A 20,969-nucleotide genomic window follows, 5' to 3' on the forward strand; every position below is an offset into this window, starting at 1 on the left:
TTTCCCATCCACGAGTATATGTTCCCAGCCCTCATAGAGAATTACAACTGTGCCACCCTCCTGTACCCCTCACCTCACCCTTGTTCAATGACTAATGCACTGTTCACGTGTGAGTGATCACGAAGTAGAATTTTTACCTCTGCAGTGCCCATCGTTCCCCCACACTGTCTAGGACAGTTCTCTCTGCCCTGTGACACCAGGATGCTATGTATTTGATATGTCTCATTGAGCCAGGGCTCATACACCTCTGCCTTTTTATTTTCATGACTGGATTTCTACTTTGTCACCTAATTTTAAAAGGCATGGGGGAAAAAGTCAAATGGGACTTCTCAGCATGGAGATTAAACATTGTTGTAGGAAAAAAAGCATATCATTTTTGTTGGTACTTTCTGACTTCTTTACCTAAGACATAAGCTCACAAGCTTTGAGGACCGCATTTGACATATATGCAAGATACTGGTTTACTGCTGCTGCCTTGAGTCTCCTGGGTCCATCTAGGAGGTATTTGCTGTCCCAGTGCAGCGTGGAAAACTGTCGAAGCACATTTTGTGAATGTTAAGATAGTGTGAAGAGGACCAGTACCAGGACTTTGGTATCTGGCCCGGCTGCAAGAAGCTGCTGTTAGGTTTGAATTTGGGCACTTAAAATCTCATGGATACCAGCTCCCAGGTTGCTGGTCCAACTGTATATACTGCACACAATCCTCTCCTGCTCCATCATGTGTTTGGACCTTGTGACTTGGTATTTTAAGCACCTTGTCATCCATTACCAAAATCTGATCAGTCACCCATGGACTCTGAGTCCCGGTCTAAAACCTTGCCCCACTATTTTATTCTTTTAACGCTTTAGTACTAGATACTAGATTCCCATTTCGAATGAAAGAGATTTCATCCTATGGCTGAAAATTCTGACTTCATATATTTAAGAGAGCAAACCTGGGGGCTCAGCTCAGAAGACATATGTTGCTTGAACCTACATAAAATAATTTGGGGATTTTTGTTTTTCTGTGGATTTGGGGTTTGAAGTTTAGTTCCTGAAAGCACTGTTTATGCCTTCACAGCCAATGACTTTTTAGTCTTGGAATGTCTCTCCATATCTGGTTTTATGTCACCTGTGGTCTCTGTCCCAGGTGTGGTTTTTGGATTTTGACATTTTGTATTTGTTCAGTGTACACTCTTAAGTTCTGGGTTTCTTCCCCTGGCCCAATTCAAGGGTTTTTCAGTAGACTCTAACTGAAGCCTAAGATATGGCTGGTCAGTTTCCCTTTCTCTGGAAGTGGCTATTGGATTTTGGCCAGGAAAATTACTCCTGTGTCTCTTCTTTGATGCTCCAACCAGGGACATCCCCGAACACGCTCTCCTACGAGATGTGTTCCTAAAAGATTGTGCTACATCTGCTTCAGTGCAGGCCTTCTCTGGCTCCAGAGGTCTCCCAGGGAGGCTGAAAGGATAAGACACCCACTGTGGGGGGAGTTCAACCTGAGTACTCCCTCCCCAGCTCCACTCCTACCTTCCTAACCGATGGCCCCAAAGACCGTCATTTCCAATGCTGTGGATGCACGAGGGCACCGGCTCTTCTTTTTTCAGGTAGACCTTGTTCTGTAGCTGCTGAGCAAATGCTCTAGCTCTGAACCCAGGCCATACTCAGGAACAGCAGCAAGAGTGGGTGGCAGTTGGAGAGACAGGACTCTGAATTTTCTTTCCTGGTTAACCTGTTTCATCGATCTGGGTTTGACTTCATCCTAGTGTTCTGACTTATCATCCTCACTTCTGTGTTCCAGTAATACAGACTTTACTCTGCACCCGATTTCGTAAAAGTTATTAAATGCTTCTTGAATGTGTATGAAATTTATACACCCTTTTTCAACCAGGTCTTGAGAGATTCTCCTAGGTCAGTCTCATGTAACACCAGCCCATCGGCCCCCATTGCTGGGAAAGGCCTCTGCTAATTATCACTGTACAGTGACGTCATTCTGGTCTCCCAAGCTCCAGAACAGGAGGCCAAAGCAGTTTGGGACTTTTTCTTACAAACACAAAGTTAAAGCGACTTGCATAAAGTTAGGTTCTAAGAAAAACATTAAGTAACTTGCTATCACAAGAGAAGACGTTATTAAGTAACTTCTGCGACCATAGAAATAGCAACGTCCTTCGTCCTTCGTCCTTCGACAGTTTTTCCTCCTGCCCTCACACTTCCCCGGGCTTTCCATCCCAGCCACCAGGCGCAGGGAGCCATTCAGAACCAAGCCCCGTGTTCTTGGGCCCAGCTGTTTGCCGTGATGCTCCAGGGCTCCTTGTCATCCTCACCCCCGCTCCGGCTCATTCCTTTGTGTTTCTTAGATTATTAGTTGTGTTTGGAGCATGAGCTTGAAGGTTTAAGGCACTTTCTGATTTACAGTGTTGCCATTTTTTGGCACCACTAGTTTTTTGGGACACACAGGTGTTGATCTCTGAATTGTAAGCATCCAAAGTCTGAATTGGATGAGAATATCTTATGGAATCTTTCTTTTTTAATGTAGGAGAATGGGATTTAGGCTTTTATAAGTTTTATTTGGTGACATTAGACACATAAAATAGGTTTGCAGCTGCATTAAAATTGCTACTCCCAAAGCTACACATACTGACCTGAGTACGCTGGTCCAAGGGATAGGTTTTAAAGATGTTGCAGAGCTCTGACAGATTTCCCCAAAGGCACAGACGTCGTTCATTTGGATGGGGAAGAGGAACTGACTTAGTTGTCTCCATGAGCAGCATCACTGATTAACACTCCTCCTCCATCCCTCCCAGCCCCTCATCCACCCAGTCGCAGATCCCACAGGTGGATGGGACATGGACCCTAAATTCAGGAGTAATCACATAAACATCACACGTCAGAGTCTGGTGACCCTGTCACCTGCATTACTTCATTTGGTCTTTTTTTTTTTTTTTCATTTGGTCTTTTTAAAAATTCTTGGAGGGAGATATCTCTCTCTCTCTCTCTCTCTCTCTCTCTCTCACACACACACACACACACACATTAGAGACTTCCGTGTCTTCCAGTTTGAACCTTGGTTCTGCCACTTAATAGCTGTGCGACCTCAAGGTAAGTGACCTCTCTGAACCTCAGTGTCCTGATAACATTCAGATAGCATTTTGCAGTTTCTACACCTTCCACACTTATCCTCACAGCCCACTGCAGTGAGGAAGGCAGGGCAGAGATGATCATTCCATTTTTGTACATGGAGCTCAAAGGCAGTGCTTGCCTGAAGTCACACAGATTGTCAGTAGAAGAGTCCAGACTCGAGCCCTAGGTGCTGATTTCCAGGTTCACAGCTCTTCCATAAAGAATCTCTAAATTTCATGTCCGAGAATGGACCTTGGCATCCTCCACAACTGTGTATGAAAAATTAAATGTAATTTTCTGGAAGGAAAAATCTGTATTCATCAGATTCTCAGTGGGCAGTATCGATGCCAGAAAATTCAGAACCACCATGTACCTCATGCAAACACCACCAGACCATTTGGGAAGTTGAATCTGCCCGTTCTTCTTTTCATCAAGCCACATTTTTATCTAAAGGAAAGCTGCAAACCCCAGAGGGGGGGAGATACAACTGTTGGGCTTTCTTGCCTTGAACCTCCGTCTGCATTTAGTGCTTCTCCCTCATCTCGATCTGCTTTGGAAGATGACCCCTAGCAACCCCCTGGCCTTACAGCTCCTCCCAGCTATATTTTGAAAGTGTGGCCTGAAAGGAAAAGCAATAAAAGAGACTTCCTCTCCAGTCTTCATTCTATTAACTCCTAGTTTGCACACTATTAGTTGTGGTTCTCAGTTTTGAGAGGTGATATAATGTGTGGCTAAGAGCATAACCTCTGGAGCCATGTTCCCTGGGTCCTGCGCTTACCAGCAGTGTGCCCTCAGGAAGCCACTTCGCCTTCTTGTGCCTCCACTTTTGGGCTAGAAAATGGAGATAATTATAGTACTTGGTTGATAAGGTTGTGAAGATTAAATAAACTAACATTTAGACATCAGTTAACGTATAAAGCAGTTAGCTATTCTCTGGTCTACAAACTCACCTGGGATTATAAAAGGAAAAGAAAGTGTGGGTGATGACAGTGACAAGTGGCCACTTATGGAGAAGGACACAGGAAATGTGAAAATGCCAGCAGTCCAGGAGTCCTACCCTGGGGCCCTGCAGGGATGGTTCGAGAACCTTGCACCAAGTGTCACTGTTACAGCGTCCAGAGGCTACATCCGGGCCATCATGGGAAGGAGAGGGGAGGAGGCTAACTTGCTGAGCACTCAGGGTGTACCCAGGACTGTGCTCAGAGCATCACATACCTTACCACATGTAACCCCACAACAACCCTGTCCAATCGGTGATCTTGACCCCATTTGGAAGCAACAGGCTCAAAGAGGTGAAGTGTGACTTGCCCAAGCACCACAGCTAATAAGGAACAGAACAGAGTTTGGGGCCCAGGCCTTTGACTCTAAAGCTCCCGCTGTTTATGTCAATGCAATGCCACCTTCCATGAAAGTATGACCTTTTACCAAGGCATTTCCAATAATCACAATAATAACATTTTTAAAATGTTGATGGTTACAAAAATGGGTAAAGCCCCATTTCCATAGAAAATTCAGCTCTCCAAAATAACTCCTCTCCAGGTTTTAGGCAATGCCTTTTGTTTTTAAGCACATGCATTATTTAAGAAGGATCCTATAGCTTCTACCTCTTTGACATCTCCAAAGTCCATTCCTTCCTCCTTCATCCGTTATCCCACCCGCGTTTTTTCCCTCGGAAGACCACCTTTGTGGTCTCTCACCTGGATTATGAAACCACATCCTAACTGATCTCCCTTTCTTCAGTCCCTCTCTTCGGGACCAGTCTCCACACAGCTGCCAGAAAGAGCTCTCTAACACCTGCCTCACCAAGCCACAGCCATGCCTCCGTACCCTCCATACCCTTCATTGCCCTCCAAATAAAACCCAAACTCAGCCTGCATTTAAGACTCCCGTCATCTGGCCCCTACACCCCTTCCCACCTACCTCCAGCCATGCCCTCAACACACATCCTGAATCACCTGCAGTTTTCTGAAAGCATCAGCTTTGCATCCCCTCTGGCCTTGGACACTCTCCCCTCTGTTGCCACCAGACCCCTACCCCTCCGCCCTTCACTTTGACACTTCAGGTCCTCCTAAGCGGTTTCCCTGACCATCGCGACACCCTCCCTACCTCCAGGTTAGGGTAGGACCCTTCCTCGCCGCCCTTCGGTCGCGCTGGACCACCGTGAATCATGCCTCCCAGCTCACGTGTTCCCCCGCCCCCCCCCCGCAGACTGCGGCCCCCCCAAAGTCCCTCCTCATCCTCAGGCCCAGCAGAATGACTGGTACCCAGTCAGCACACGCCTGAACGAGGAACGGTGCGTGTGTGCAGGTGGTCGCTGCCGTCTCATGCCGCTCGCTGGGGAAGCCGACGGCAGAGGCGGGGGCGCAATCCTCCGCGTTCCGGGGCCCGGCCTGGTCGCGCCGTCCCGCGGCCCACGGCCACTGCGCCTTGGTGCACCGGAGCCGGAACAAAGCCGACTGGACCTGCCGGGGAGAGAGGAGGGTAAGGGAACCCGTGCTGAGCCCCGGCGAGCCCTGCACGGGCACCTGCACGCCGCTCTCGGTCGCTGCCGCTAGTGCCCTTGTTCACAGGGAGGGAGACTGAGGCTCAGAGGATGTCCCTGTCCGGAGACACCCAGATAGTAGGGAGGAGCTGAGGTTCCGCCTGACCTGGGCCCGAGGCTCAGCCTAAGCCACAGGGGAGAGAACGTGGTAATGGTAACCCCCCCCCAGGGGGGCCTGAACTCCCCTCGCCTCCTCCCACTGCCCCAGGAGGCCCCTGCGTCTCCCTGCACTTTCCCTGCCTGCTTGCCCGGGAAATGTCAGCAGCCCCTGAGTCCGTTCCTCCGCACCCCCCCTCCTCTGGAACTCTCCTTAGGTGGGAGGCAACTTGAGACTCAGCTCAGATTTTGCCTGAGGTGCAAGTTCAGGAGGGTAAGGTCCGAGTCCGTCTGAGCCGATGTCCTGTCCTCCCCTGGGACCTGGCCCTGCACTCGAGTGGTGACAAATAGCTGTGGGCCCTACAGTGAGCGGGTGTGTCGGTGGAGGGCCAGGCAGGAAGCTCTTCAGCCTCGATCAGCGTGTGAAGCAGGAGTTCTTAGTCTCCCCACTTTATTGGTGAGCAGACTGAGGACCAAAGGTTAGGTAACCTGCCCAAGGTCCGGCAGGCAGTAAACTGAGGAGCCAGGATTCAAATGCAGGTGTTGGGACCCCAGCGTTCAGGCTCTACCCGCTACTTCCCCAGAAAGCCTCAGGGACCCGGGCCAGGCTGGGAGCCTCCTCCAGTCCCTGTGGCGGCCCCTCGCAGAGCAGAGCACTTAGCCTGTCACGGTGCTGACTGGCTCAGAGGGCTCCCTCTGTGGACGCTGACAGGTCTGCTGCCCCCCCCCCCCCCCAGAGCACAGACAGGAAATGTCCTATGAATGAGTGAACTACACAACTGCCCTCTGAGATGGAACATACTATCCCTGTTTCATAGTCTTAGGGAGCTTAAATCATTTGCCCAAAGTCTCCTAACTACTATAGAACATACCCTGTCTCACCAAAGCAAATCTTTTTTTTTTTCTTCCCATCATGCACTTCATTAGATGTGCATTAAAGGGTCCGTTTTGACTCACCTACTCATCACTTAGGCTGGATTCCCAGCCTCTACCGTTGGCCCAGAATTTCCAGGAGCCAGTTCGGGCAGTTGGACAGACTTCTGGGAGAGATGAACCCCCCCCCCCCAAGGGGCTGCGGCCAGAGTCCATTCTGTAATAAATGGCACTGCCCAAGCCTGACAATCTGGGATCAGAGTTAGAAAATGTAGGCATCCTATAGGATGAATGAGCTGAGGTCTCCGGGGCCCTGGAAATGTTGTCTGCCTTCCTTGGACACACATTGGTAAACAGAGGCATAGTATTTTTCTGAAGAGTTAGCAGCAAGGAGAGTCTTGCTGAATCTTCCCTGTGTTGCGGGGCGGCGGGGGGAGGGGAGGTGTCTAGTGAAAACACATATAAAGGAAATCAGGTTTGGAGGCCGGAACTTTGCTGTGTTCCCAGAGCAGACTGCCAAGGCCCCAGCCAGATGGAACATCCCTCATGTGAATCATCATCTTCCTGCCTGGGTATGCGTGGTCCTTTTCTCATCTCAGAGCATTTCCAGATGCAGCAGGTCTACCTCTCCTCATTCCACAGATGGAGAAACTGAGACCCAGAGCAGTGAAATGACTTGAGCAAGGCTCCCTTCTGGCTTCCCTTCAGCCACACCAAGCACCAATGAAGTAGCAAGTGCAGCATCACCTACATGCCTCAGGTGCCTGATATAAAAAATGGTGCATCTTCTACGTTTTGTACATGGTACGGGAGGGCTTGGACACAAAGGGAAAGGCCCTATTCTCTGGCATGAAAGTACTGTACCATGGGGGCTAAGAACCCAGCCCCTGCCTCCGGGGAGTCCCACAGGAACCAGCAGGGCTATGGTGGGCCAAAACTAGCAGAGGCCCTGAGCAGAGGCGGGGTTGCTGCCTCCAGAGCCTGGGGGTGGGCTCTGGGCTGTGATGCTCCTTTCTTACTGGCACAATATCACTTTACACTTTATCACAAACATGTTCTGATTAACGGAGCCACTGAAAAGGGTGGTGGGAGAGAGCCAGGCGACCTAGGAAAGGCGCCAGACCTAGGAGATGGCCCCAGGCCTGCCAGAGGTCTCTGAACCACGACAGTCCATCAGAATTCTGATTCTAGGGGATCCCTGGGTGGCTCAGTGGTTTAGCACCTGCCTTCAACCCAGGGCATGATCCTGGAGTCCTGGGTTCGAGTCCCATGTCAGGCTCCCTGCATGGAGCCTGCTTCTCCCTCTGCCTGTGTCTCTGCCTCTCTCTGTGTGTGTCTCTCATGAATAAATAAATAAAATATTTTTTTTAAAAAAAGAATTCTGATTCTGGAGGGACTTTGCAGATTACAGTTCAAGAGCAGAAGTCACCTCCTGTCATCCACTCCCAGCTCCCCAGTCCTTCTTCTCAAGGAGGCAAAAGGGTACTGGGAAGAATAGTTCTCCCCTCTGGAGTGAAGGCAAAGAGAAATCACTCATTCAGCTCCTGGCTAACAAGTAGCAATACCCAGGATACCTGAGTGTTTACTACATGTCAGACACTGAGAGGGACTTCCCATGAGTTGTGTTGCTGAACCCTCACAGTGACCCCAGGAGAGCATTCTTTTTCCTTCCATCTGACATAGGAGGGAATGCGACAAATGCGGGACGCCTGCCGGGGCAGTTTTCGGAGTGGCGGCCAGGCCCGGGGACAAGGGCGCTAGGGAGACAGGAGCGATGGTGGGAGACCCTTGCCGGGCGGTGAGAGTACAGTCCGAGGGGCACAGGGGAGCTGTTCGCGCTCAGAAGGGAGAAAGGAGGCTCCCCGAGCCCGCCAGGGCTGCCTGGGCCCGGAGTCACTGCCTCCCGCGTCCCCGTTCCCTCCGGCGGGAGCTGTGCGGGAAGACGCGAGGCTGTGGCCTCAGGGCAGACGCAGGGGCGCGAGGGCCACGGCTTGGCCAGGAAATGGGGGGGCGGGGGGCGAGCGCTGCTCCTACAGGCTGAGTGGGAGGCGCCGGGGCCGCCCCTGAGAGCCTCCGGGGCCGCGGGCCGCACCCGCCCTGCGGGTGGCAGAGGACGCCTCCGAGTCAGCACCCCACCCCCCCCCGCCCCCGACCCGGACCCCGACCCGCCGGGAGGGGAGGGCAGGCCGAGACGGGCGGGCAGGAGGTGGGCGGGGGGCGCGGCCGAGCGGCTAGGCCTCCCCCTCCAGGCCCGTCTGCGTTCCGCTGGGGGCCTGGGGTTACGGGCTTCGGGCCTGGCGCGCGCCCCTTCACCTCGTCGTATCCCACCCCCACCCCCCGGCCGCTGCCGAGCTCCGATCCGATCCCGGGGCTGGCGACTCGGCCAGGGTCACGCAGCGCAGGGAGGCTCCGGGTCGCGGCGCCTGGGCGGAGCCCGGAATCCCTCTCTGCGAAGCCCTTTGGCGAAGACGGAGACCACGGGAGGGAAAGTGCAGAGACCACCCTGCGGGGCACGTGGTCCCCCAAACTAGGAGGCCCGCAAGCCGTTTGGGCCCTTGCACCGTTCCGGATGCGCAGACTCGCCCCTCTGTTCCTTCCTCCGCCGGGTCAATTCCAGGTCCTTCCAAACTCAGCTCCGGGAAACTTCATCTAAAATGGCTCAGCAAGCAGACTGGGCTCCAGATAAGTAAATATACTATGATCAGTAACTTTCTTGTGCTCCTGTCCTTACCACTTAGACATTGTGAAAAGATGGGCAAAAAGATTCTGTTTATAATAGACACATAAAATACCAGAGAATGTGCTTAAGAAACAACTATAGGAACAAAATGACAAAATTTTGTTTAGAAGTCTGTGAATAAATGAAAGTCACACTGCGTCCTAGATGGAAATATCCCATATTGTAAAGATATATAATCTCCTTCGAATTAATTTCTAAAAGTAGTTAAATAAAATTTCCAACGGGTTTTTAAATTTTTACTTTCCCTTTGGAATCAGCTTTTAAAATTCTAAAATATTTTTTTCAGAAGACTGTCTTTCCAAAATAGCCAAGAGGATTTTGAAAAAGAAGAATCAAGATTCAGAAAGATGCTTGCCCTCCAAACATTACAGGACTACAATAATTTTTGAGTAAGGCTGGTGCAAAAGTAAATCCCTCCTTAGAAGAGAAAGTGATGAAATGACCTAATGCCAACTGAGAATTTAGTATATTATAGCATATGGTCAGTGGGGGGAAAGGGTGGATCATTAAGTAGAGCTGTGATGACGGCCTAATCTTTTGGGGAAAAATTAAGTTACAAACTCACTTCACACTTTCCACCAAAATTAATTTCAAATGAACTTAAGATATCAATGTAAATAATGAGAAGGGGCTAATATAACCTATAGGTGAATGTGCTCAGAAAAGTTGAATTTGAAAAACTCTTGGTAAGTATAATACTGTAAATAGAATCTATAAAGAAAAAAATGACAAATTTGGTTATGTAAAATTTTTTAACATTTCCGTATAAAAACTGGGTAAAACAAAAAAAAAGGAGAATGCATCATATGTTAAAAATAAGAGGATGCTACTGTCTTTAATATATAAACAGCTATTACAAATTAAAAAAGGAGAAGCTTTATGAGAAAAAAAACAATATATACAGATTTTTTTAAAACACAAGTGACAACACAGAAAGAAAAAATTAAGAAATACCTAAGGAAATGCAAATTACAATGACAAAAGATTTTTTTCCTGCCTGAATTGTCAAAGAATAAAAAGAACAGTAAGATGCACTACTGTTGAGTGTGGTCGTTGACTCAACCTTTCCTGAGGGCTATTTGACAAGTAGCTATCAAAAGCCTTAAAAATAAAAAAGAAAAGAAAAAAGCCTCTGACCAATCTTACTTCTAAGAATTTATCCTAAGGAAATCATTAGACAAATTCACAAAGAATGTTCAATGTAGTAATGTTTATTGTAGCAAAAATTGGAAACAAACAAAATACCTCTCAAGAGGAAATTGGCTAAATAAATTAATGTACATCCATACACTGAAATATTAAGCGATTTTTAAAGGTTATGTAGATGTCTTGATTAATATGAAAAAGATGTTTTTCGGGTTTGTATATAAAAGAGCAAGTAACAGAAAGCATATTTTTGTAAAGGTACATATTCAGAGAAAAATTCCAAATGTACTTTGCTAAACTGTCCAAAATGTTTTATCACAACACGCTAATAATATGTTTCCTCTTGGGAAACTTAGCGTCTCACCTCGGGGATCCCTCCCTTCCCTCGCACCTCACTCCTGTTTCTCACCTCACTCCTGTTTCTCACTCCCAGTCAGGCTGGGTGACTGGGTCCCTAGTTGGTCAATGAGCTCTCCTGGGCCTCAGGCGCTGCCACTTACGAGGTGCCCGACAGGAATGAAATTAATGAAAGACCCCTCTCGGTGCTTCCGCGAATGATCGATCAATTGAATGGAATCGAACCGACCGAAAGCCCCTAGGACTGACCCTGCCCGATGGAACAGGAGGAGAGGAGAACCCCAAGTCCGGGTTCCCATCTTCCTCGACGCTCAGCAGCCCTGTGACCCCGGGCTAGCTGGGTGGCCTCGCTGAAGCTCGGAGGACTCGCCTCTAAGACGCGGCGGTCGCAGCTCCCCGGGCCCGCGCCGCAGGGCACACAGCAGGCGCTTAGCGGGACAGGGGCACACAGGCGGCGCTCAAACGCGGAGCACGTCGGTGCGCAGGGCGCAGGGCGCAGGGCTGCGCGCGGGGCGGGGAGCCTGGCGGCCCCGGGCTGGGTCCCGAGAGCGGCGGCGGGCGGGGGCTGGGGCGGGGGCGGGGGCTGGGGTGGGGCGGGGGCTGCGGCAGGGGCTCCCGCGCCCTCGCACCCGCCGGCCGGGCTGCGGGCCCCTCCCGCGCGGGGAGCCCACGGCCGGAGGCTGCGGCCCGGATCCCGCGCGGCCCGACCGCTGGCGGGGGCGGCGCCTCCCGGCCCGGGGCCGCGTTCGCACCTGTGCGGTGGCAACGGGACTCGCTCGCGGGGCGGGGGCCCGCGGATCCCTGGCTGGGCCCCGGGGGCGCGGCCGGCGCAGCTCCGGGAACGAGGCTGGAGGACCCGGAGGGCCACCCGTTGCCGTGGGCGGTGCGTGCACACGTGGGCCGTCCGCGCGGCCGCGGGGAAGCAGCGGACGGGCGGCCTGCGTAGACTCCTTCCCCCCCCCCTCCCCCGCCCGGGAAGGAGCTCAGCCCCACTAACGGAATCCGGGGCGGCCGGGGAGGGCTGCGGAGGGGAGGGGCGGTTCCGACCCGGAGCCGCCGGTTTGGGGATAATTACTTTTAATGTCAGAAAGATTTAGTTTAATATCATCTCTATTAGGCCGTCGGGAGGGTAATTAAACGGGCCGCGCCGCAGCCGGCAAGCAGATGGCGTCTGCTCGCTCCGAGCCCGCCGGCAAACAGCGCAAAAGTCAGCGCCTCTCGGGGCCCCGGCGCCCCCCCCCCTGGCACCCCCTCCCCGGCACCCCCCGCCCCCAGCCTCGCCCTGGGGCTCCAGCTCCCCGCACCCGCCCTTGCCCGGCCGGGGCGGGGCAGCCCTCGGCGAGCTGGAGGTGGGCGCCGCTGCGGGGAGCCCCTCTGGGCCCGGCGCCCGCACGGGAGGATGCCGAGCTGGCGGGGCGTCGGGGCGCCGTCGGGGGCTCCGCCGCGCTCGGCCCGGGAGTCTGGCTGCGTTTGCCCAGGGTCCAGCCTGCGGCCCTGGCCCGGGCGGGCTCGGGGAGCAGCGGAGGCCCGCGCGTGGGCGCAGGACCCCGGAGGGCCTGGCGGTGGGGCCCTGCGAGCCCAGCCTCCTGCCGGGGCCTCTCGCGCTGGGGCGGCGGCGGAGGTGCGCACACCCCCTGGGGCGCCGCGTGTAGGCGGGAGTTGGATCCCGGACTCCAGAGGACGGAGCTCAACGTGCGGGTTGTGTGTCCAGGTGTGAAGCCGCTGCACCGTGTGTGTGGGACGCAGACTGGGCGCCCTGCAGACACCCCCCTCCTGGTCTGCTCCCCTTGGGGACCTGGGTGCGCATCAGGACCAAGCCAGGGCGGCCTGCGGAGGTCTGGGGGCAGGGGCCTCCACGCGGCTGCTCACGCCGCGTCCCCCCACCCAGGCCACAGCGCCCCCGAGCCCCAGCCCCGGGGCCCCAGGACGGCTGGAGGCCGGGGACCTGCTGAGCTGCGCGCGGGGACCCCGGAGCCGCCGGGGGAGGCGCCCGCCCTCGGGCCAGGCTGGGTTCCAGGCGTGTCCTGCCCCAAGGACAGGGGGCTCCTCAAACACGCGCGGGACAGCGTGGGGTTCTCAAGGCCCCGTGGCTGGACCTTGACTCCCCCAGGTTCACCCCGAAGTCGCGGGGCCCCACAGCGGCCCGGCCGCAAGCGAGAAAAGGCGTGTCTGGGCCGCAGCCCTCCGAAGGCCAGGCAGGTTCCGATCGTTCATTCGTTGGGGGGTTAAAATGATTTCTGGAAAAGCCTGTCCAGTGTTGCCCCGGGAGAGGGCGCCTAGCGGGCGCGGGATCCAGCCCAGCTCTCCCGCCCCCGCGGCCGCCCGTCAACAGGGTCCCTCGCCCCAGGACCTCAGGGCGTCGGCAGGTGGGGTCCGGCCTCCCCCCCGCAGCGCACGGTGCCCCGCACCCCTCCCCGACGTCACCCCACGCGCGGCCCGCGGGGCTGACCCTTGTCCTCTCCCACGCTCCCGCCCGGCTCCAGCGAGCGCAGTTTTCTAGGAGCGCGGGCCTGGTGACGTGGCCGTCAGACGGCGGCGGGGCGGCGCGGGCCTGGGCAGCCTTGGGCCTGGGCAGCCTTCTGGGAGCTTTCGCCAGGCCCCTCCACCGGGTCGAGGCTGGGCTGGCGAGGGCGGGGGCTGCGCCCCGAGGGCCCTGGGCCGGGTCTGCGCGCCCAGTACCTCCGCGCCCCGCGGCGCAGGCCGGGCCCTGGGGCCCCGAAAGTTCTCCAAGCATCAGTGAAACGCGGGGGCGGGAGTGACGGAGAGCGACGGGAAACCTCATTTTCCGCACTAATTAAGCAAATTTTCTGTACTCTGAAGGAAAGAGAAGAGTGGAGAATAAGAAATGGGAGCGAGGGCACACTGGGCGAGGAAAGGCCAGAAAAGGCACGGGGGTGACAACTGGAGAAGGCAAGGTGGCCCTGCGCGAGGACCGCAGCGTTAATTCCAGATGTTGCCTTTCGAAAGGGCAACGAAATGCAGAACCTGTTACCTCCTCTGCAGGTCGGACTGTTCCTGGGGCCGTGACGTCAGTGCGGGAGAGGAAGGCGAAAGTTACAACTAGTCCTGGGGGTCCGTGGCGACCTCGTCTCAGGCCCGGAAGGACGGACAGACGGACGCGCATCCTGCGTTCAAGAGGATCTGGGGAGACAGAGAGGCCACGCTTTACTTTCGTTTAAAAACGAGAACTAAACTTTTCGTTAATTCGGAATAACACCGACAGAAAGAATCCTCCCCACCCCCCCACCCCCCCCCCCCCCCCGGCCTACGAGAAATCGAGGTGCTGCGGAGGCGAGGACGGAGCAAGAGGGGCCGAGGGACGGGGTTAGGGGCGGGGAGGGAAGATGCGGGCGCGGGGAGCCAGGGCCGCCGGGAAGCGCCCCTCCGCGCTCCCACGGCCCCTCTTTAAGAGCAAGAATCCTCGCAAGGCACACACTTACCCTTCCTGGTGCCCTAGCCTATCGGACATTTTTAAGTGAAGGGCCCGTATTTGAAAGGAGGCAGGAGGAAGCAACCGGGAGGGAGCACGGCCCCCACCGCCCCAGGCGCGCCGGACGTGGGAGCGCACCCGAGCCGCCGGGAGGAGGAAGGAACCGGCCTCTTGGCATTTATGCCATCTGCCCTCCTTCCCCCCCCAGCCCCCTTCCCCCCCCCCCCCGTCGCCCTAATTGAATTGTCACCTGCCCCTATCCCGCCCCCGGCCACCAGGGCCCCTGGGGACACTCGGCCTGCCAGCGCCCCGGCCCCGGAGGGCGGCGCAGCCCAGCGCGGCCCAGGAGCGGGGCACGCGCGGCCCGGGACACGCGCGCCGGCCGCCGCAATTGGGCGCAGGCCGCACGCTGCCGGCGCTCGGAACCGCTCGCTCGCTATTTGCCGCGCTCCTCCCGGCGCCCCCCCGCCCCGCCCCGGCGCTCGGCGCAGCTTTTGGAGTTTCGAATCTTTCGGCCGCTGCAGAACGCGGGGCTCCCCGGGCGCGGGCGCGGCCAATCAGAGCGCCGCCTGCGTCCCCTGGCCAATGGCAGGCGCCACATTGTTGTCCCCGTCTGTCTAATGGAGCCCTGAGGAGCAACAATAGAGCGGGCGCGCGGCTCCCTGAGAGTCGGGCAGCGCCGGCGGCCGGGGCGCGGCTGTGCGCAGCGTGCTGCGCGCTCCGCGAGGGGACGCCGCGCGGCGAGGCCGGGTCGCGGGCGGCAGCCACCCGTCCCCAGCCGGGCCGGCTCGGGTTTCCGACGGAGGGCCGGGCTGCGCGGCGTCCCGAGGGGTCGGAAGTGCGGGCATGGTGGCCGCAGGAGGGTGACGTGGCCGGCAGGGACCCGGGCAGCCGGGGCAGCGGGAGGCGTGCGCAGCGCCGGCGAGGAGGACCCGCGCCAGCAGGTAGCGGAGCGCGGGGGGCGGCCGAGGGGCTTCGCGGCCCCGGGGGCCTGGGCGCAGAGGCAGCTGAGCCAGGGACGGGGCGCGGGGCGCGGGGCGCGGGGCGCGGGGACAGGCCCCGGGGCGGCGGGCGCGGCTCGGGCTGGGCCTGCTGGGCCGCGGCGCAGGTGGGGCTCCGCAGCCAGCGCGGGGCGACGCGCCGGCCTCGTGGAGGTCTCCTGGGCCAGCCCGCGACCAGAACGCCAGATTCCGCAGCAAGTAGGGTCCGCGGAGACCCCAGGTTGGGGAGGGCGTGTCTGCCGAGGCTGCCCCTAAACCCGGAAGGGAAGCCAAAGCCGACCGCCTCCCTCCTAGTAATACCTGCCTCTTCCCAAGGCGCCCTCCTTCCGACCGCCCCGGCGCCCCAGGGCTGAAGTCGGGCCGCGGCCTTTACTCCAACCCCGTCCCCCACCTTTGCCTGCGGGGTTTATGTTTTTTTCTTTCCCAGGCACTTCTCTCCCCCCCACGTGGACCCCGAGACCCAGACATCCGCATCAGCTGTTTTCTCTGGGTTGCCCCGGCCGCAGGCTCGCCCCGACCCCGCGGCTTCGGCCTAGTTTTCCCTGCCCTCCCCAGGCCTGCTCGACCTCCTCTGCACATTCCTCTTCTGTCCAACTCCCCGGAGGCCCGCACCGTGACGCGTGTAGCCCCCGCATTTCCACGGGTCCCTGGGGCCCCGCGGCCTGACTTTGCTCCTGAGGTGTTTGTTTTGCTATCGGCCTTCACTGTCTCCTAGAGCTGTTCTTTCTGTTCCTGATTTGTCTGACTCTCCTGCTCCCCCCCCCAAAGTAAAAACTTCAGACCCAGCCCCCGAACTCTGTGCCTTGCGCGCTTTGATAGGTCTCTCCTCCTAGCCTTTCCACAAAACGTCACTTCGCCTCGAATTTTTCCTGTTTTGCCCTTGGTGTCACTCTGTTGGGTCAAATTTTCCTTCTAATGCGAGTCCCATCAGACAAGCATTTCTCTCCACCCGTCTCACCCCAATTAAGCTAAACTTTGGGGGACAATATTTTCCTTTTCAAACCCTCGTTATATCCACCTGAACCAGTGACTTCTCAAACTTTATATGTCTTTTTATTTATTTTTTTTCTAGCGGAACCGCTGATCCAAACGAAATCTTAGACTCAGCGCGTAAATCAGACCTAAGAAGAAGCGCTCTGGTGGGAACCGGGTGGGGGATCCGGAGGAACCTGCTTCCAGCCGCTCGGCGCCCACTGGCCCGCGCCCGCCTCCCTGGCCGAGCCGCGTGGCCCCGGGCGCCGCTCGCCGCAGGCCTCCGCTCCTTCCCAGCGCCGTGCACGCCAGGCCCCGCCATGGAGCTGCGCTCCGAGCTGCCGAGCGTGCCGGGCGCAGGCTCGGCGGCGGCGACAGCGCCGGGGCCGCCCGTGGCGTCGGTGGCGTCGGTGGCGGCGGCGGCGGCGGCGGCCGCGTCGCTCCCGGTGAGCGTGGCGGGCGGCCTGCTCCGGGCGCCGCCGCTGCTGCTGCGCGCGGCCGAGAAGTACCCGCGGACGCCCAAGTGCGCGCGCTGCCGCAACCACGGCGTGGTGTCGGCGCTCAAGGGCCACAAGCGCTACTGCCGCTGGAAGGACTGCCTGTGCGCCAAGTGCACGCTCATCGCCGAGCGCCAGCGCGTCATGGCGGCGCAGGTGGCGCTGCGCAGGCAGCAGGCGCAGGAGGAGAACGAGGCGCGCGAGCTGCAGCTGCTCTACGGCACGGCCGAGGGCCTGGCGCTCGCCGCCGCCAACGGCATCATCCCGCCGCGGCCCGCCTACGAGGTCTTCGGCTCCGTGTGCGCCGCCGACGGCGGGGGGCCCGGGGCCGCGGCGCCCGCGGGGACCGGAGGCGGCGCGGCGGGCGCGGGGAGCTCAGGTGAGCGGAGGCCCGGCCTGGCGGGGGGGGGGGGGGGGGTCGGGGGTCGGGGGGGCCGGGGCGCGTCCTGGTCCTCGGACCCGAGGCCCCTTTCCGCGCGCCCGACCGCGGAGAGCTCGCCGCGCACCCAGGCCCCGGTTCGGGGCGCAAACACACAAACTCTTTCTCCCCTTTCTGAAGAATTAGCCCCGCTCTCCCCTGTCCCCGCGGGCCCCGATGTAACCGCGAGGGCCCCGCCTGCGCACTGCGCTGTCTCCCCGCGCGGAGACCTTCCCCCCGGTTCTGCTCCTTGCCGCCGGCCGCCTCCCGGGCTCCTTCCCAGCCCTCTTGAGAGGCCGGCCCTCTCCCAGTGCCCCCGGCCCGCACCCCTTTCTCTAGGGATCAGGGCACCTCTTCCTTCTCCCAAGTTGCTCCTGCTCCCCGGGCAACCGCCTGCGGCGCCCGCTCCTTCGGTCCAGCTTTCCCCGCTCGTCCCGGGTTTCTCAAGACCAGGAGCTCTCTCGCGTCCCTCCATCCCCCCACTCTTCGAAACCCCTACTCCCTGCCTGGCGCCACCTTCAAGAAACTGCCGAGTTTTTCTAGGGAGGGGGGAAATTAAGGCTGGGGCCATTGGGGGCCCTCTCAGCCCTCATCTTGGGAGTGAAGAACTTAGGTTTTAATTTCGCAAAGGGTGGCTTAGAAATAAGGGCTCTATTTCTGCCGGCAGAAAGGCTTGGGAGCGCTTAGATACCGAAGGCGCCCTCCCTAACCAGCTCCGCGGCCCAGGGCCCGAGGGCGCCGAGGGCGGGGTTCGCTCTTGGGAATGCCGGTGCAGAGTGGGGTCCTCTGTGCAGTAGGTGGCTGAGGTGGAAGTTGTATTGTCTCCTGCTTGAACTCTGGGCCAGGCCACTTGTCCAGGTCAGGGCAGCCACTAGGAAGGGGGAATAAGGCTGGGGGTGTTGGGGGTACAGATGTGCAAGAGGGGACCTGGACATTGAATTTACAGGGCACAGGTGGTTGGGGCTCTGAGAGAGTGTGCCCTGCGGGGTAGCGGAAGTGAGACCCCGTGTAGCCGCTCAGAGAGTTGCTGGAGAAAAAAAAGGGGGGGAGGAGCTGGAGCCCAGTGAATGAGGGTCATCGGGTTCGGAGAGGGAACTGGGGTCCACGGGGCTGATGTGCTGGGGGCGCCGTCACCTCCCCACTGCAATCGCTCCTCACATCCCCTTGTCTCCCCTCCTAGAAGCCAAGTTACAGAAGTTTGAGCTGTTCCCCAAGACGCTGCTTCCGACCGGCCGCCCCGGCAGCCCGCAGCCGCCAGCGGGGAAGCCCCTGTCGCCCGACGGCGCGGACTCGGGCCCTGGGACGTCCTCCCCGGAGGTGCGGCCGGGCTCAGGCTCGGAGAACGGAGACGGCGAGTCCTTCTCGGGGTCGCCCCTGGCCCGGGCCTCCAAGGAGGCAGCGGGGAGCTGCCCGGGCAGCGCAGGCCCGGCAGGCGGTGGCGAGGAGGACAGCCCGGGCTCCGCCAGCCCTCTGGGCTCCGAGTCCGGCTCCGAGGCCGACAAGGAGGAGGCCGAGGCGGCCCCCGCCCCCGGGCTGCCCGCGGGCCCGGGTCCCCGGCAGCGGACGCCGCTGGACATCTTGACGCGCGTCTTCCCGGGCCACCGGCGGGGCGTCCTGGAGCTGGTGCTGCAGGGCTGCGGCGGCGACGTGGTGCAGGCCATCGAGCAGGTGCTGAACCACCACCGCGGGGGCGTGGCGGCCGGCCTCGGCCCCGCCGCGCCCCCGGACAAGGCCGCGGTGGCAGCGGACGACGCGTGGCCGGGCCGCGTGGACGCCGCCGCCGGGGGCCCCGGGCTGCCCGCGCCCCTGCAGGCCGCGCCCGCCGCCCCGCCGCACCACAGACCTCTGCTGGCCGGGGCCGTGGCGCCGGGGGCGCTGGGCTCGCTGAGCAGCCGCTCGGCCTTCTCGCCGCTGCAGCCCAACGCCAGCCACTTCGGCGCCGACGCGGGCGCCTACCCGCTGGGCGCGCCGCTCGGCCTCAGCCCCCTGCGCCTGGCCTACTCGGCGGCGGCGGCGCACAGCCGCGGCCTGGCCTTCATGGCGCCCTACTCCACCGCCGGCCTGGTGCCCACGCTCGGCTTCCGGCCGCCCGTGGACTACGCCTTCAGCGACCTCATGCGCGACCGCTCGGCCGCCGCGGCGGTGCACAAGGAGCCCAGCTACGGCGGCGGCCTGTACGGCCCGATGGTCAACGGCGCCCCCGAGAAGCAGTAGGCGCCCCCCCCCCCGGGCGCCCTGCGGCCTCTGCCCAAGGGCGGCTGTCGGTCTCGGGTCTCGCTTCGGAAGGTGGGTGGAGGGCTGAGCGGAAGGGGGCCGGCGGGCGAAGTCAGAGGGGCGCGGCCCGGGGTCACCCGCCGCCCCGCCAGGCGCCTGCAGCCCGGGGAGGCGGCCAGGGAGGCCGCAGGGGCCGCGCCGCCCGCCCGCCCGCGCCCCCTCCGCTCCCCGCCGCGCAGGATGCTCCGCAGTCTGTCCTCTGTCTCCCTCTCCTTATTAAATTTTTTTTAAAAAAATATTCGCTCTAACAAATATAAATTTAGGATGTATAAATCTCTTGGCACTGAGTCGAGTCTTTGGGACACATTATATATCGATATCAAATGTAAAAAAAAAAAAGGAAACAAGTTCTAAGGTGCACTTTCCTCGTTGCGGTATTTGTCGCTCTCTTTGTTGCTTATGCCAATAAGCATGGGTTTCCTTGGTGCAGTGTGACTTTTTATATATGTATAAATCTATATATAATCTATACATATATATATACAAGCCAGTGTATAATGTTATAAAATGGAATTCTAAGTTATTAATTGTAATCTGTAGGTGATCTCGGTATTAACGTGAAAAATATTGAAAAAACAAGCAAAAAAAAGGACAAAATGGAAAACAGTAGACTATGCGCGCATTGTACTTATCAGGTTTTATAGATTAAATATATTGTGAACTCGGGACAATCCTGCCCCCGCGCTCTCGCCTGCGGCCGCGCGCCCGGCGGTGGAGCAGAGCCGGAGGCCGCAGCCGCCGGGCCCAGGGCCGGCCGCGCGGAGCGGCTGCTTCGTGTTTCCCTTCGCATAGACAGGAGCTAGAAATAAATGTTATTTTCTAAGACAACAGCCCCGAATCCCGTCCCGCTCCTCGGGCGGCCGGCTTGCAGAGGCGTCGCTGTCCCGTCGGGCGCGCTTGGGTTCCGGAGCCGGGGCCCCGCGCCCCCCGCCCCCGCCCCCGCGCGACCAGGATCCAGGCTCCGCGGCGCGGGCGGCCCCGACCCCGAGCGCCCGGGCCCCTTCTCCGCGGGCCGCAGATTTGGACGCAGCCCGGGGGCGCGCCGCGCTCCCCTGCCCCGAGCTGGGGCCCGAGGCGGCCCGACGGGGGCTGGCGGCCTGGGGCGGAGGGGCGCCGCGCTCGCCCGAGGCAGGTGATCTGCAGCCGGTCCCCCCCCACCGCGGGGCGCCGTCAAGGCTCCCGCCGACCCCCCCTCCGGCCCCCCCCAGCCCCCCTCTCCAGGAGACGCGGCGCTCCCTCCCCTCGTCGGCCGGCGACTTCCCAAAGTAAACTTCGGGGCGGCTCGGGTTCCGCCAGGCGGTGAAACTTAATAGCAGGACAAGAAAACGGTTTAATAAAGAAGGGCTTTAATAGGGAACTAATTTGATTGAGTTGCCTAATTCCACTTTAATTGGAAAGGGGTTTGGCTGTTTGGTTATAAAGTGCGAGGGTGACGATGAGCCGGAGGTGGGGGAGAAGCAGCGAGAGAAGAAAATGGGGGGCAACAGAGAAGGGGCGCGAGAGGGAAAGAAGGTAGAAAGGAAA

General features: G+C 58.8%; 1 protein-coding gene across 1 annotated transcript; it reads left to right on the plus strand.

Moving 5' to 3' along the window:
• The first annotated feature begins 14,929 nt into the window (after positions 1-14,929).
• On the plus strand, positions 14,930-19,512 carry DMRTA2 (DMRT like family A2). Its single transcript, XM_072772182.1, has 4 exons — positions 14,930-15,227; positions 15,712-15,965; positions 16,357-17,132; positions 18,352-19,512. The coding sequence occupies exons 3-4, from the start codon at positions 16,577-16,579 to the stop codon at positions 19,383-19,385; spliced, it is 1,590 nt and encodes a 529-aa protein (XP_072628283.1). The 5' UTR covers positions 14,930-15,227; positions 15,712-15,965; positions 16,357-16,576; the 3' UTR covers positions 19,386-19,512.
• Positions 19,513-20,969: the final 1,457 nt, after the last annotated feature.

This window comes from Canis lupus, chromosome 13 (genome assembly GCF_048164855.1).
Source record: "Canis lupus baileyi chromosome 13, mCanLup2.hap1, whole genome shotgun sequence".
NCBI lineage: Eukaryota > Metazoa > Chordata > Mammalia > Carnivora > Canidae > Canis > Canis lupus.

Bases quoted from the DNA above. Each gene is read 5' to 3' on its own strand.
- DMRTA2 (XM_072772182.1), top strand. From the start codon at position 16,577: ATGGAGCTGCGCTCCGAGCTGCCGAGCGTGCCGGGCGCAGGCTCGGCG. The intron at 17,133-18,351 runs GTGAGCGGAGGC...CTCCCCTCCTAG, and splicing joins GGCGGGCGCGGGGAGCTCAG to AAGCCAAGTTACAGAAGTTT.